At 38.8% G+C, this 17707-nt stretch overlaps 1 protein-coding gene across 5 annotated transcripts in view; it reads right to left on the reverse strand.

The window, feature by feature from the left end:
- Positions 1 to 17707, reverse strand: part of DAAM1 (dishevelled associated activator of morphogenesis 1) — a 187775-nt gene that overhangs the window by 128177 nt on the left and 41891 nt on the right. The window contains exon 1 of one of the 5 annotated variants that reach the window (XM_077122486.1): positions 2410 to 8258. The exons of the other annotated variants lie outside the window; for them this stretch is intronic. Coding sequence (XP_076978601.1) covers positions 2410 to 2430 — 21 coding nt within the window. The 5' untranslated portion in view covers positions 2431 to 8258. Of the gene's footprint in view, positions 1 to 2409; positions 8259 to 17707 lie in introns of those variants that run through there. 5 annotated transcript variants of the gene reach the window in all.

Below are 17707 nucleotides of genomic sequence, written 5' to 3' on the forward strand. Positions count from 1 at the left end.
CAGTAATTGCTTTATTGGGTAATTCAAGATGACCAGACACTAAAGGGACCACCTCACTTGCAAACTTTATACCAAATGAGATAACAAGAAAAGCTCTCTTTTAAAATTGCTATTCTTACTCAGGCACTGAGCCTAACAGTCATTGGACTAAAAATTAATATTTGGGCTTCAGATGTTTCCTGAAAAGAACATCTCTTCTTGACTTGTGTTTCAGAAGACCTAATCTGGATAAGAGAATTTTGTTAGGGAAAAGGGAAATAGTGCCTTTGAGGGAAGAAATGTTTCCATTACAAGAAAAAGGGGGAAAAAAGTAGGAAGAAAGGGACATCTTTCCTGGATTAGAAAGAAAACAGAAGTCTGAAGTTTCAAGACATAGAGCCTAAGCCACCCCCTCACCATTCCCCAGGGAGAGAGAGTAGACTTTGAAGAGGAAAGCATTCGCCCCATGATAAGCCTAGGGAGGCTGGTCCTCAGCTCCAGGGATGCTAGCTTCAGCAAAGACTTCCAAGTTAGGTTCAAATACAGTATAGCTAGGATCAGCAGAGCCATTTGCCTCCAAGGCACCATCTGGGCTTTCACTGAAGCCCCAGATAATCCTTCTTGAATATTTTGCTACTTAGAAGATGCCCCAGGACCTTTTGGTAACACGATTTGGTTTTGGAAGGAATACAACCCCAATCTAATAACTGAAATAGACTTTACCATTTCTTTTTGAAGTGGACTCTGATTTAAATTTGACATCAAGAAGAAAGAAACTGACATTTCTTCATGCTCCATAATGCCAATACATCTATGTTCTGTAATGATGTAGATGAATGTTTTTTAAAAAACACAAAAAACTGTTATACAAAAGAAATGTAAAATGTAGGGAAAAAATCAGGGCTTCATATCCTGAGGAATATTGTTAAACAGACAAAAGTTATCAGTTGGCTAAATATGAAAGCACCCAATATGAGATGAGTTAAATGATTTAAAGTACCTCCATATAATGAAATACTATGCAACCGTTAAAAAGAATGAGACATCTGCTCTGATATGGTAAGAGGTCTAAAGTATATTAGAAGTTCAATTTATATAATATATGTGGTATATCATAATTGCTGAAAGGATGCACTTGTTTAAATATATAAATAAATTGTCATGTGTTAAAATAATAAATACAAAAACCTGTTAGCAGTGGCTCCTAGAGGGAAGCAGAAATTGGAGATGGAAAGGAACTTTCTCTCATCTTAGTCCTTTCTGTTCTGATTTTTTTGTTTGACTGTTTGTCCACCATGGACTTGGATTACTATTTTTCTCCTTAATTACGAAACTACTTGTGCAATTTTATAATAGTTTAGCAAAATTTGCTTGTAAACTAGTTTTTCTGGAAAATTAAATAGCTTTCATTTATTGACCAACTTCAATAAACTGGGCACTTTCAATAAACTTTTCATCCTTTATTTCAAATAATCAAAGGGCTAAGTAGTTAATCCTTAAATCACTTTGTTTTCTTGGGAACACAGTCCACTATCAATGAATACACTATGATTTGACCTTGGTTTACAGAATAACTTCATTTCTACAGTTTTCCATTTCACTATATCCAAATTCTTCAAATGCTAGTCCTCAAAATAAAAATCATCTGTTCAACTATAAAACACCCATATGAGCAATGATGTTTTTCCTTTATGCCTAAAATTAATTTAAAATCAGGGGGAAAGGGACAGCTACCAAACCATTCATTCAAGACAATACTGTGTACCAATGAAATCCTATCTCGTTACTATTAACAATAGAATGAGTACATAGCTCCTCAGTTTCATCAAAATGATATAATTAAGAATCCCCTTATAAATACACTGTATTTTTTGCTACAAAAGTTACTATTATTACCTTCAGTTTCAGAAAAACAACTTTTCAGGTGGCAGCCCCAGGAACATATACAAAAGACAAGGAGGGTCTAATTAAGAAGTTTTCTGCTGGGTATTTTGAAGTTTAACCCAATAGGAATGAATTGCTTTGTACTCTTGAAGTCTTGCTCCCTAAAGTTTATCCTAAAGCTACTGAAACATCAGCCCATTGTACCCTGTTACACTCACTTCTGATCCAACTTTAAATAAGCAAGCAAATACAGTATAAACGACAAAAGGACACCAAATAGGAAATAAAACAGCTGAACACAAATATTGGTAACTATTTTTTAAAGAAGGACAAGAAATTAATGCCAAAATAAGAGATGGTATAATACTAAAAGGAACATCATAATAACAGTCAAGAAAATTAGGTTTTGCATTTCAAGAAAGCATTCAATCTACTTGAAGACATGATAGGAAAACGCCGAACTCTTATTTATTTATGATTTCCATATGCATAATCATCACCTTTCCCTGCATCCCACATCTTTTTTCCTTTGAAATCGTTAGTTACCTTACAAGTGTCTGTTTCCATTCCATGAAAATAACCAACCGTCTGTTTTCATTCGATCTCCCTCCTATTGTTCAGAAGTGACAAATCTTCTTGCTCACCTGGCTACTACCTCCTTCACAGTCACTCCTCTTATAAACACCACCCATCTCATGGGGTGGCATCACATAAAAGCACGTTGGTTAACAACTGTACTTGATCGTACTGAAAAGGCAACCAAACAGAGATACCTACAGATACTTGTCCAACCTAAACACACACACAGCTGTCAAACTGGCTTTTCCTCATAGGTATAATTGACACAGTCAAGAACCACCTTTTTCCTCCCACACAAATGCCAAACGCACAATTCTGTATGTGATAATTTATGTGTTTTCATTCATTCAAAGACTTAATGTGTGTCCACTCTCCTGCTTAACCTTGGGATATAAAGACGAACAAAACAAATGTGTACCTTGCCCCACAAAGTTATATAGTTTTATATTTAGTTCAAGCCATGTGGCCATTCAAGGTTCTTTGTGCTTTGTGAAAAGAGACTGTGTGTGTGTGAGAGAGAGAGAGAGAGAAATGAAGAATAGAAAAGGTGGTTAGTTTTTTATCTCATCCTTTCTGTGACAGCCAAGAGGAAATATTCTGTTAGTTCAAATAATTACTTTGGTTTGCCAGTAACTTCTACATTTCCTTGAATATGGAGCACCAGGAGAGGAAGCAAAAAGGAGAGTTCTCAAGAAACAAAGTTAGCCCTGGGATGCTCGTGTTTGGAACTCAAACAAGACACTGGACTCCCACTTCTATCCATGGCTGCTACAGAAGCTGCCCTCCCACCATAAACAACTAGAAAAGGGAGTGAAATATGTGAAACAACTATATTTAGTCACTAGACAAAGGCAATGCAGGATAGTAATCCCTGTGAAGGAAATATCCAAGTGAGATGAACCCTTCGATTGGACCAGTTTATTGCAGGCAGTAGTATAGGAAGAGGAAACCTAAACCAAACTCAGAGGTCCTGATGAGTCGAGGAATCGGAGATAAATTGCTACAACCAGAGCTAAGTACTGATCTGTGCATGTGTGGAGTGGAACTCTACAAGGCTGGATTGAACAACCCCTAGGATTCACACAAGGCTGGGAGTAATGTGCACTCCCACCAACCTAACTGGAAAGATTCTGTATTACAAAAAACATCAGAAAAAGTATAGGACCCCATTGCCTTAGCAGTAGGGTCCTATACTAAGGCTGCTCATAGAGTAAAGCTTAAAAAACGCTTAAATGCAAGCCTCAAAAGGGTCAAATTGATCCCAAGTCACTCAAATATGTGCCAGAACAAAGTCCAACAGTCTTAACACAAAAAAAAAAACCACAATAAAATCCAGCACCTAATAATGTAAAATTCACCATGGCCAGTATTGAATAAAAATTATCAGGCTTGCAAAGAGGCAAAAAAATAGGACACACGACCAGTTGAAAAGTTAATCCATAGGAACAGGAGGAAACAACTGAAGTGACCACTCACAGAAAAACAGATAAGCAAAATGCGCTTTATACATACAATGAAATATTCGGTCATAAAAAGGAATGAAGTTTTGATACATGCTACAACATGGATGAATCTTAAAGACATGTTGCTAAGTCAAATAAGCCAGACACAAAGGACAAATGTTGTATGATTCCACTGGTACTGAAACAACCATAATAAGCAAAATCACAGAGACAGAAAGTAAATGAGAGGTTACCTGAGGCATGGGGTAAGAGGAGAATGGGGGTTATTGCTTCATAAAGTCTGTTTATGGTACAGCCTGCTTGTGGTGATAGAAAATTTTGGAAACAGAGTTGATGGTGCACAATGGGATAAATATAGCAAATGCCGCTGATTGATCTGCACACTTAAAAATGGGTAGAATGACAAATTTTGTTTCATAAATTCCATAGTATATTAAAAATGGTAAAATTGCATGGGTTTTGTAGGTACTTTTGGAATCTAGAAGAAATGAAATTTTACCAAGTTATATAAAGAGAAAATTGAATTTAACAATGCGAATGGTAGTCTAACCAAATGCATCAATCCTGTGTGGTTTAGTGTAAAAATGAGAACATGTTGGTATTTATCTATTGTAAGATTAAAAAGTTGGTGGGTGAAAGAAATCATGTTATGATAAAAATTTTTGTAATTTTCTTGATGACTGGAATTTTTATTATGCATAACTGACAAATCAAGTTTCCAAGCAAATGTTACATAGTGTAGGCTTTACTTAGCTTATCAATTTGTCATTTTGAAGCTAATTATTTTAATTAGGTTAACTGTACAATATTTTAAGCATTACTCTTGTAAGATTTTGAAAACTACATTTTAACATGGAACTCTAGGGATAGTCACCTTTTAAATCCTATTGAAAAAGCCATGTTTAAGATTTAATTTGCCAAAATAATGTCTTGTTAATATCTGTTCTAGTTTGCTAGCTGCTAGAATGCAATATACCAGAAAAGGAATGGCTTTTAACAAGGGGAATTTAATGAGTTGCTAGTTTACAGATCTAAGGCTGAGAAAATGTCCCAATTAAAACAAGTCTATAGAAATGTCGAATCAAAGGCATCCGGGGAAAGATACCTTGGCTCAAGAGGGCTGATGAAGTTCAGGGTTTCTCTCTCATCTGGAAAGGCACATGGTGAATGCAGTCAGGGCTTCTCTCTGAGCTGGAAGGGCATATGGCAGACACGGTGTCATCTGCTAGCTTACTCTCCTGGCTTCTGGTTTCATGAAACTCCCCGGGAGGCGTTTCCCTTCTTCATCTCCAAAGGTTGCTGGCTCGTGGACTCTCTGCATCTCATGGCTACATCGTTCTGCTCTCTCTGAATCTCTCATTCTCCAATATTTCCTCTTTTATAGGACTCCAGTAAACCAATCAAGACCCACTCAAATGGGTGGAGACATGTCATCCCCTAATCCAGTTTAACAACTGTTCTTAACTAAATCTCATCAACCAGGGAGATGATCTCATTACAGTTTCAAACATACAGTATTGAATAGAGATTATTCTACCTTTAAGAAACGGGATTTATATCAAAACATGGCTTTTCTTAGGGGGCATATATCCTTTCAAACCAGCACAATATCCTTTCAATAATGAAGTTGGGCAATATAACCAATGTTTAAAGTTTCAAATGTATAGGTTGAGGCATTTGGGTGGTAAGAAAAAGTGTAATAGTGAATTATCCCTTTTCTTGAATATTGGAGGACCAAAAAATAATAATAATAATAAGGTGTATTGCATCTTAGCAGTGATTTTTATCCAATCTTGTTTTCAAATACCGTATGTCTGCCAGGGCCTTAAAAGCCATCATGTAAATTACCAGTAAAGTATAACATATGCAAACATAACAAAATCACTTCCATAGTGACGATACTCCAACCATATGGATATTAGTCATAGAAAGCTAGAGGTTTTATGATATTTTTTTAAGTTGCTTTTTTTTCCCTTTGGTCTAGGTAGTCCGTACTTAAATATCAGCCATTTTCCTTTTTTGCTTCTTCCCTTAAAATTTTATGTATCCAGTACATTTAATTGAGAATTGTATGTTTTTTATTCCACTGTATTTTCTTTTCATTTTTTAATTATTGTTTATATTTTCAATTATTAAGTGTACAAAACAAAGTTACATTGCTGGTCTTGTAAGAGCTATACAATTTTCCTAAATGTATACCTATAACTGCAGCAGTTCACCTATTTCAAAAACTTGGAATTCTGTTCATTTGTTATTCTTAAGACCACCTCAAATTTAAAGGCTACCTTAATGTACGTTTAAAGTGTATTATAACAGTGTGGTAGTTAATAAAACACTATTTTTTTTTCTTTTGAAAAAAAAATATATATATATATAACCACAATAATTTTTTAAGGGAAGTAGACTTTTTCAGATAAACAAAAGCTGAGAGAATTCACAGCCAACAGACCTACACTATGAGAAATGGCAAGGTAGGTTCTCCAGACAGAAAGAAATTGATACTAGATAGAAATTTGGATCTGTACAAAGAAACAAAGGATTCTGAAAACAGCCAGTCTGCGGGTAGACAGAAAACCAGATGCTGCCTCACAACGCCCGCAGCCATGGGCGTTTAAGATGTGTGTCTGTAGATGTCACCGACAACGCGTAGGGGTCAAAGCTGTTCCCGATGCTGCTATTACATATCCTCCAGCCTCAGCCATGCTCCTGAAGCTCTCTGAGCTATGGTCTCCGCAGAATAACACCCTCTCTTGAAATGTCATCACGTTATGTAAAGTTATGAAAGTGCTTTGGAAATTTCAGCGCTTTCATTCAGGAAATATTTACATAGTACCTTCTATACCGAGTTCTAAGCCCTGTGTGCCTGGGCATCAGTTTCCTCATTTGCAAAATGAGGATCACAATAGTATCCAACCCACAAGGCTGCTGCAGTACATGCAAAGTGCAAAGAACAAAGCCGGGCAAGAACCCCAATGGAGGTGTGCATTATCACCATCCTCATCCTCACACTATGACTACTGCTGCTGCTGCAAGGCACATGTGATGAAAAGGAGAGACTTCGTTCTTGCCTTCAGAGACCGTATATTTTACCATGTGTGGTCAAGGGAAACATTATTTTGGAGATAATTTGTTGAAATTGCATACCTGGAAATACAGATATATAAAATATAACACGCCAGCCTGACAGGAGACCTAGGTCCTCATTTGAACTCCAAACCTTAACTTTGGTTAAGTTATTTAACCTGTTGGAGCCTTAGTTTATCATTAAAATAAAGAGATGGGATGAGAATCCTCAAGATCCCTTCCAGTGCCAATATCTGACGAAGTGAAACAGGAGATCCATTTTAGAAGCTTGTGGTTCCTGACTTTATCTGAGCAATTTAATACTTACAGCATCAAATCCCCACATAAGAAACAACTGATTTTGAGGATGGGGAAAAGGACAGTTTATGATTTAAGATAGAATTCTAGATCTACAATTAGTATCAGAGATTGCACATCACTCCCAAGGTCTGATTCATTCACCTAATAATGGAAGAGTGTAAAAGCCAAGTCGTTTCTACCCATTGCCAGGTAAACCCTCATTTTGATTGAGAAGCTACGGAATATAATTAGAAGAAGCAGGGAAACTCCTCCTTCTGGTTCCAGTGTTTGAACAGACTCCAAGGAAACAGAATTCTTTCTCTTGCCTATTATTATACAATTGAGAAGAGAACTGGCAGTCCATTGTAGAAGTTCCTTATGCATGAAAGACAAGAAAAAATATGTACACAAGCTAGCTCTTTCTACCTGTTGTTTATATGAGCACATACCACAATTTGTAAGCAAGCTCTCAATTTCAAACACAAAAGCACCCACAAAATTTAATTACTTCACATCTTACAAAACACAGATAACTTTAACCAAGTTACCAAACCTAGTGTTTTCCTCTGTGGAAATTTCATTCAAGAAAGGGGTCCCACAAGAAGAAATAAAAGTGTCTGAACCATAAGAGACTCTATTAATCAGGCTAATCTTCCAACAATAGTTGTGAAAGAGCCCTTCCTAAAATTTTCCCAATGTTTCGCAGAGGCAAGCCAAAGAATTTGCAGAATCTTATAAAATTAAAAAGTCCTTATTGATTTTGCTGGAGAAAACATGTTGTGCAACACTAACTCAGAAAAAAAACTGTTTCTGTGCATATGTATAAAATGTTGTTCATGACTTCAGGAAGTTCTCAAGTTCTCTGCAGTATACCATGGGCTCCAGTACAAGAACCTCTAGTTTAAAGCAATCAACCAAAATTTGCAGGAAAGGTCCTTAAAACACACAAATTTGAGAGTAACCTGTAGCTGTCTTTGGGACCCCAATCTCTACCTTTAATAGAGATTTTTTTTTTTTTTTTTTTTTGCAGGGGTGGGGAAGCGCATGGTCCAGGAATCGAACCTGGGTCTTCTGCAGAAGTGTCCCACTTTTTTATCTTCACCTTTGGTAACTATTCCATCTCCTTCCTTCTCCAGGCGATTCCAATGGGGCAGGTGGGCAGCTGGCACTGGTTTGGCTAATCGAGGCACCCCATTCCCAAGTCAGAGTGACTGGTTTAGGGATAGACACACAATAAAATGAGACCCAGAGGTCTTATGGTGGATTTAAACTGGAGAAAAGAGGGTGGCTTTCTACTTCCTGGGATCACAAGACAGAAGGACCACAGACACCTGGGATTTGAAGTAGCCATTTTTTTCCACCATGTTGTAGAATGATGAGTGTGGATGAAATCAGAACGGAGAGATGGGGGAAGATGGATGAGGGGGTGAGGAGGTTTGATGACAACATATAACTACTAGATCCAGCTGAGTCTCAAGTCAGATACCCCTTGAACTTCCCAATGTATGATTCAATGAACTTCTTTTATCTTGGGCCAATTTAAATGGGGCTTCTGCGCCTTAACAATGTGAAGAACTGTGATTCATGCTCTAATTAACTAAATGAGATGGGAACTAACATTTACTGAGTGCCTCTGAGATATCAGAAACCATGTGGAATATTCAACATACAACTTTTATAGCCACACTGGGAAGTAGATACCATAGTTTCACACAATAAAGTAAGATCTTGAAAGGCAAAATAATCAGAATCCATCAACCTAGAGGGCATCTACAAGGGCTCATACCCTGCCTGTCTCATCACAAAAGCTTATTCTCTTTCTATACCATCATACCCCTAAATCTTTACATCTTTCAAGCTGCTGCATTATTAATTTCTAAGATTCAACCCAACAGTCAACCTAACAATCAAAATATAAAGCCAAACACAAATGTCTCATTTTAGGAAAGGCTCAGTTTTGCTTTGCTCATACATCGATATGAATGATGGAGTACCTGTTTTCTAGACGGTTCCCATTTGGAACAAAAATTTGTTCCAAAATAAATTTTGCCAGACTGACTTTCCAGGAACCATAAAGCAAGCCTACTGGGGACTTACTCTCTGATGCTTAGAAGAAGCACAAGTTCTGGAATGTATGGAGCTGAAAGATAAAGAAAAGTTACTAAAATGTAAAAGTTACCATCGTTGCAAAGAATGTAGCATTCAGAAAGGACTCCCCTTTCTCAGAGACAAAACACAATCTGAAATTTAGCCAATCATCTCTAATTCTGTTCTCTGCAGTAGAGTTTGAGAGATAAAGAATGTGTGGCGAGGGGAAAGATAGAGTGAAGACAGGAAAAAAGTAGACAACAAAGCAAATTTAAGAAGACTGTCAAAAATCTGCAAGTTCTTTGGAGGCTACAGAAGAAAAAGTATGATAAAGGTATCAAACAGTGGGGAAGGTAAAGAAGGGGAAGGAGAAATTAAAATAGGCAAGGGTGTGGTGACTGAAGAGTGCTCGGCTTCGGGCATAGAATTCATTGGCTGTACCTCCCTTTCCTTCCATCTGGAAAAGCACTAGTATGACAACAAGGAAAGTATGTTTAACTAGGCATTACTACCTTTTTTTTTTTTTTTTTGCAGGACCTGGGTGTGACAGGTGGAAACTAAGTCTCCTCTTTGAGTAACAGCCAATTGTCCTGATTAGAGGTTGGATTACTTATTTTATATAACCACACACAAAAAAAATTGTAAGTGTTAAAACCATAGGGTGGCACCCTCTTTAATAACAGTGTAATAGTATATTCCCTTCATAAGGTAATTCATGGTTTTCTAAGTGCTTTTGCATTCACCATATCACTTGATTTTCTCAACAACCCTAGGAGGAGAAGAGTGTGAGGTACAGGCCATCAGATATTGCTTTTATTTCAGCTTCACAGATGAAAAACTGTCTCTGAGTGCCTAAATGACGTGGAAAGGGTCAAATCACTCCTAACCAGCAGAGCAAGAACTTGACCTCAAGACTTACATTTTGGCCATTTTTGCAATACTCACCATTGCTAGACACCCTGTCCTAAAGTCATCTAATAAAACAAAGTCTAAGACTCTTTTGCTTAAAGTCTCTGCTGGAAGAAACATCACTTAAATTATGTTTGAAATAGATGATTCCCTTGTATCATCAACACACTTGATATTTTAGAAGGCAATACATTTTACTTCCAAGTAAAGCTTATTGTACAAAAACATACCAAATTGCATATTCTAATGATTTAGATTACAACTTCACTCACTCATCTACTCATCTAATCATTTGTTAAGCAGCTATGTGCCAGGGGCCGTATGTGAAGGATCAGGAATGCGAACCTGAATAAGTCATGCTTTGTGTTTTTGAGAAGTAAAAGAGATAAACAGGAGGAGGCAGATCTGCAGAGGATCACAATAACCGCAAGTTCTGTGGGAACGAAGAGGAAGGAGAAGCTAATTCCACCCAAGACTGTCTCAACAGAATGGGAAAAAATACAGGTTCCATGCTTTAAGGAGCTTGCAGTCTAACAGAGGAGAGCCTCATGAACGCAATAAAAGTATGAGGCAATAGATACGTGAATGCCACAAAAGAGGTATAACCTACTATAAAGGTTCAGAGAATGTGAAAGCCGTTTCCAATTAGGATGATCTCAGAAATATTTTGAAAAAGGGGAAATACAAAGGGAGCTTTAGAGAACTGTTATACCCACCAGGAGGAAAGGGAGTCAAAAAGCTACAATAGCCAGTCAGTTGCCTTACTGCCTCCTGAAAGCTCCTAAGATACTTTGGGTTCCATTTCCATCTGACAGTTATCTAGCCCAGGACTGGGGTGTGACCAGTCTCTTTTGAACTTTCTCTCATTCACCAGGTCATAAAGGTCTAAAAAACAACTGAGAAATATCCAAAACACTCATTACCAGAATCTGAACCAATCTATTAAGAACATGAGTCATTTCTGCCTACAATATTTCTCCCTAAATGGCCTTCGTATCCATTAATAAAAAAGACTCAGTGTAAAGAACAAATATGCTACTCTTCCAATTTGCCAATTATATCTTCACAAGCCATTCTAAGCAGAACATTTTGTTTTGAAAAAGAACCAAGTTATGAATGCTTCATCTAAAAGCAAACTAATAGCTTCAAAGGGGTCTATGGGGTTCACTGATTTTCCCTTTTCTAGGAAAATTGGAACTTGTTTATTTGCTTAACTAAAAACCATCACAAGTTATAAAAGGGATATGAGACATCATCTTACCTATCTTCCTTAAATGACTTCCTCAAGGTCACACACTAACTTTACAACACAGCAATTAAATACATCTCAAGGAGTGATTCCAAAAAGATAACCAGTAACCGGGGAGTCTGACCTAGCAAATGAACTTCAAGCCTCCTTATGAATGCTTTGGTTTGATTATGATGTTGTTTTGAATATTACTTGGAATTTTATCAAGATTTTAATAATCCAATTCTAATTGCTCAGTAGAACAAATATTTCATTTTCTTTAACCCTTTCAGTTGAAGAAAAGTAGCAATCCAACTCTAGATGGTAAACTCTTTGGGGGAACCAACCATGAGCGTAGAATCTGTGATCTGTCAAATAACTGAAATAACTAGTCTCTAGGCTCTTCCCATGACCAGCTGGTGAGTGCTTTGGGGAATGGTGTGGGAAGAAAGGAGAAAGCCCAGGGACTACCTGTTCTTTTGGTATCAGGAAAGTTCAGACACGTGGCGGTATCCTAGTGAGGCAACATGTTGCCTATGTCTTCCCTATTACAAACATTTTATAAATTCAAGTTTCCAAAAGTGTACCAAATAGCATACAGGTATCCTTGAGTTTTATTCTTCTTTCACAAGAAAAAGGACAAAGTACCTCATAGTCTCAGTTCATTCTATTTCCTAATGTTGCTGCTAAAGTAAATCATTCCACATTAGCCTAAACCGAATCCTATGCTAGCTTAACCTGGCCAAGGGTAGTCAGGAAAAACTCTTTCAACTTTCAATTCACAGAAATACTTCTCTTAATAATGCCACTGCAAGGCTAAATCAGTACCTGAATTTTTTTTTTTTTTTTACAACTGTGCTAAAATGCATCCTGCCACCTGTGAGAGCCCTCTCTTTTGGAATGTTTCTATCACACTACAAATAGTTCTCACTCCACGTTCCCGTCTAGCTGCAAACAGAGTGAACTAAGCTTCCAATTAAAACAGCTAATCTTCAACCACTATACCCTTTCCACATTTACTCCAGAATGTGTGGGTTAAAACAAATTTATTCTACACCCAGGTGTCAGCAAACTACAGCCCATGGGCCAAATCCAGCACCCCTTCTCCTGCCAGGAATCTTTGTAAATAAGGTTTTCTTGGATTATAGCCACACTCATGTTTAGGGATTGTCTTTGGTTGCTTTCTCACTGCAATGACAGGGCTGAGTGGCCGCCACAGAGACTCTATGGCCAGTAAAGCCTAAAATTTAGACTTTTTTCCCTTATAGAAAAAAGTTTGTAGTCCCCTAGTCTACATTAAGTACATGAAAAAAAGAAGTTTGGTGATTTGTATTCAGAAATGCATTTCAAAAATAAATCCATTCATTTAATACATACATATTGAACTCCTTGGGCACTGTTCTAGGCACAGGAGACACAGCAATGAACCGGAAAGATGAGGCTCTATTCTCCCGGGAGTCTTAATCTTGTGAGAGGAAACAGACTAACATAATTACTCTAATTTCAAATAGATAAAGCAAGTTATTTAGAGACCGGCCAGGGATTCTAAAGGGGAAGTGTTGCTTTAGAATATGCAAAGTCATGGAGATGACATCTGGGAAGATGCTATTGGAACTGATACTAGAATAATGCGAAGAAGCCAGCCATGCAAAAATCTAGAGAAAAATTATCGCAGGCAGGAATAGCAAAGTCTTGTGGGGGGGAATGCTAGACATTCAAGGAATAAAAAGAGGCAGCTAATGTAGCTGAAGCACAACAGACAAGTAGAAAGAGGCACCATGCAAAGTCAGAGAGATCAGTCAGGCCAAATCACGTATGATGAGCATTGGTGAATAATGAGTAAAATTATACCTTTAAAGAAAAATTACACCTCTAATAATTTTCTATCTTAATGTCCTTAGCTATTGAAAGACTAATCTTAGTCTTAGGAATTGCTTTTGGCAACCTCCGTTCTGCTACTCCTATCTTTTGATCTACTGAAAATTACTAAAATTTAGTTTCTGCAGCTTCAAATGCCTAACTTAAGAAAGGACAGTGTTAAAGAGAGTTTCTTCTAAGGAGCTAATTACACCACTACCCACCTCCCCCACCCAGGAAAAAAAAAAAGAGTGCCTTTCTTAATGCAAAGACATAAATTGACCATTTAAAATAGACTTTTTTTAAGAAAGGGAATTTCCTGTTATTAAGCATAATTAAGCCTATTTTCCTAAGTCTACTATGCTATTCATTTGATGAAGTGAGGTCTTTCTCTCCATCTCTGTGCACCAGCTGTGTGCATGTTCCATGATAATTCTTTCAAAGCAGTGGGCTGGTTTTAATGAAATGCAATATTCCTCTAAAGCCTATAAAGATATGCCCTATGGCTTAATTTACCATCTCCAAACTAAATGGAAAATTGTTTCAAGATAAAGAATTTCAACCTGTTGGTAAAGAGTCACCAAATAAACATCCTTCATGACTTTTCCCCTCTGATGTTTGAGAATATTTGTGAATCTGAAAAGACAACTTCGCATTTTTAGATCCAAGAATAAAGGAACTCAAGGGCACTCTAGAGAAAGGCCAAGACAAAGGAGACTTGAAAAAAAATGACCATTAGTGAACAGTGAAAACTTAGGAAGTATGAGTAGTTATGAGATATTCTGGAGGACTGATGTCCAATTGGCCTTAAATAAAATTCAACATTATACAGACCAAGTAAAACAAGCTCTCCTTGTGCTGAACACTGTAGTTTTAGTTATGGCCACCAAATGGGTGTTTATAACCAGACTTGATAATACTGAACAATGTTGAGACTGAAGAGATGCTGACATGCCATCATGTAAGCAGCAACACTACTGGAGAAATCCAGCACACAACTCCCCAAGAAAATTAACCTGGAATTTGCTAGTTTCCTCCTCTGTAAACTGGGCATAAGATAATACGAATTCAGACTGATTGAAACACTTTAATAAGTGTTCAATAAACTGTATACTTATCAAATATGCCAAATACACATGCTTTACCTTGTTGGATCTTCAAAAAAACCTAAAGTAGACACAATTGTGCCAGGATTACAGATAATTAGAAACTAAGTCTTCAAGGGGTTAAATATTTGCTTAAAGAAATACGGTTAGTAATTGACCATTTAAAGCTTGCTGACTCCAGCAACTATGCTTCTGGTGGCCCAAAGACATGTCCTATTAGGCCTACTCAGTATTTGCTAATATTAGAGTAGGAACTTACGGTTTGTTAACCACTTACTATATGTCAGGCAATGAGTTCTTCTAATGGATTATTTCATCAAATTCTAAAAATAGCCTATGATGCAGGTTTTATTATTAGCTTTGCTTTATAGCAAGAATCTGAGGTTCAAAGATTGTGTATAATGCTGAAGGTCACACAGCTAGTAAACAATGCAAATGAGATTTAGAACCCTGCTATCTGACTCCAGCGCCAAATTCTTAACTACTATACCATACAGTCTCCTTAAGTAATAAAAAATTTGTTTTAAAATGTAGTTTTTTAAATTAATTGCCAAATATGTGGACATTCTACTAACGAAGTACTTTCATTGCCAACAGGCATCAATTTGATGTGTAGTTTGCCCCGCTACTCTCTTCTCATTCCCCAACACTTAGGCTAGAAAGAAGTCTGTTGCATTTATCATCATTATCTTATCACTTGCACCTTTTTATTCCTTGTAGAAGATGTAGGAGGGAAGTGAAACATTTACTAGGCTGGAGTTTCTATTAAAAATGGGAAAATGGGACTTCCCGGAAGATGATGGAATAGGATAGGCAGAGCTAACTTCTCCACCATGGAATTACTAGAGATAAGGCAGCAAACAACAGAGACAGCAATAGATAAGGCAGAAAACAACAGGGACAGCAATTCCAGGGTGTGAGTGGCCAGAGACAGACTTCTACATTATACAGGGAGGAACTGGCTAAAAAGGTGGGGAAAATTCACAGAGAAGATGGAGTCAGTTTATTCAATCGTGCTTGCACCTGGGGGCAGCTGCTACATGTTGGCCGGAGCGGCTGTGGGAGAAGTGGTGCACTCCTGCCCTCCCATCTCCACAGCCAGCTGGGAGCACCTGGGTGGGGACAAAGGAAACTGCAGGCTTGTTTTATCCACACACAGAGACCCAGTGTGCTCAGTGCCTACCCCACCCCCACCCCGAGGTAGGCTGCTGTGGGTGGCTGGTGTTGGCAGAGACTAGGGGTCCTAACCTTCAGGAAGAGATGGGACACAAAGCAGAGCTGATCTGACAATTGGCCAGCAAGAGAGTAACTTTGGGTCTCTCTGCCTATATCCTTTCTCCACGGAAGCCCGGGGCGCTCATGGCGTGCACAGGTGGAGAGGTGGGGACAAGGTAAGAGAGCACCAGGAGGTTCTCCTCCACCACAGAGGTCCATGGATACATGCTGGCCTGGATCTAGTGGACTGACGAAAAGCAGGGCACCCATGGGCTGGCTGTGGGATGGGGAGGTGAATTTTCCAACTCACCCAAGGTCAGTCCACTTGGGAGCCTGGGAATCCATCTTGCCCACAAGTGGATTCTCCACCGAGGTGCTGGGGACCTCCAGCACACACAGAGACCTGCTGCACTGACCAAACTTTCATCTGGTGTGGACCCTTCCAGTGGACTGCCATTGTCGGGGGTGGGGGGAGGTGGGCTGAGGGGAAGAGGTAGCCTAAGAGTGCCATCTTCTGGGAACACAAGGAAAGTGCACTTTTCTGCCTAATCTTCAACAAATTTCCAACTAAACTTGCATCTCCCGTGGGAGGTCTCAGCCTGGGTCTGGCTGGGAATTACTGACAAACCCTGTGCCAAAGGAGAACTTCAATGCAAACCCAAGTAATTATAAAGTCTTAGGTAAGAGAGTGAAATCAACTATCAAAATAACCTTATCAAGATAAACAAATGCGGAGGGAGGGGCCAAGATGGCAGCTTAGCAATATGTGCATTTTAGTTCGTCCTCCAGAACAACTACTAAATAACCAGAAACAGTACAGAACAGCTCCTGGAGTCACATCAGTGACCGGACACACAGCGTACCCCAGTCAGGACCAGCTGGACCGGCTACGAGCCTCCCCAAAACCGTGAGTTCCCCAAGGTGCGGTGGCCGGCGCCCGGTGCCCCTCCCCCACAAGCGGCTTCCCAGAGGGAAAGGAAAGAGACTCTAAACCTGGTCAAGGCAGAGGTCGCTCATTGGACTCACGGAAAAAGAGGAAAGGAGAGGAAACAGAGGCTTTAGTGGCTGTGTCTCTACGGAGACTTGGCAGCCTCTGGATTCAGTGGCGGGACTTCTCAGGCTGCAACTGCCCCAGGCATAGGCAGAAACGGGCTGCTTTCAGGGCTGTCTCCCAACTGTGCCTTCCCCAGGAGAGGGGTGAAGCCCAACTAAGGTAGAATCCCTCCCTCAAGGAATTCAGACCCCAGGGCTTGGCAATTTGAAGCCATTAAAACCAGCCTACAACCTCTCCTCTGTCTCCATCACGTCCCCAGCAGAGAGAGTCTTCCAAAGTCAGACGTGCCACATACTGGGCAGGATAAGAAAAATAGAGCCCAGAGACTTCACAGGAAAGTCTTTTAACCTGCTGGGTCTCACCCTCAGGGAAAACTGAAGCAGGTGACTCCTTGCCCCAATAGGATACCAGTTTAGTCTGGGAAAACCCGGCTCAAGTCTATAATACCTATGTAGACCCTCCTAAGGGTGGGGAGGGAAAAGGCACCATACAAGCAGGGCAAGAAACAAGAAAACAAGAAATGAAAAATTATCCTCTGTTAAACAAAACCTAAGCTAGAGGTCCAGAAAAAGCTGAACTGAAGGTCAAAGAACAGATAGACAACAAATTCATCTAGCAAGAAAACCCTAGGTAAGAGAAGTGAAAGCAATCCCTAGAATAAACTAATTAAGGTAATTAAATGCCTAGACGCCAGCAAAAAATAACAAATCACACCAGGAAAATTGAAGATATGGCCCAGTCAAAGGAACAAACCAATAGTCCAAATGAGATAGAAGAGCTGAAACAACTAATTCAGAATATATGAACAGACATGGAAAACCTCATCAAAAACCAAATCAATGAATTGAGGGAGGATATGAAGAAGGCAAGGAATGACAAAAAGAAGAAATGGAAAGTCTGAAAAAACAAATCACAGAACTTATGGGGATGAAAGATACAGTAGAAGAGATGAAAAAAACAATGGAAACCTACAATGGTAGAT

This window comes from Tamandua tetradactyla, chromosome 12, assembly GCF_023851605.1.
Source record: "Tamandua tetradactyla isolate mTamTet1 chromosome 12, mTamTet1.pri, whole genome shotgun sequence".
In the NCBI taxonomy this organism is placed as follows: Eukaryota; Metazoa; Chordata; class Mammalia; order Pilosa; family Myrmecophagidae; genus Tamandua; species Tamandua tetradactyla.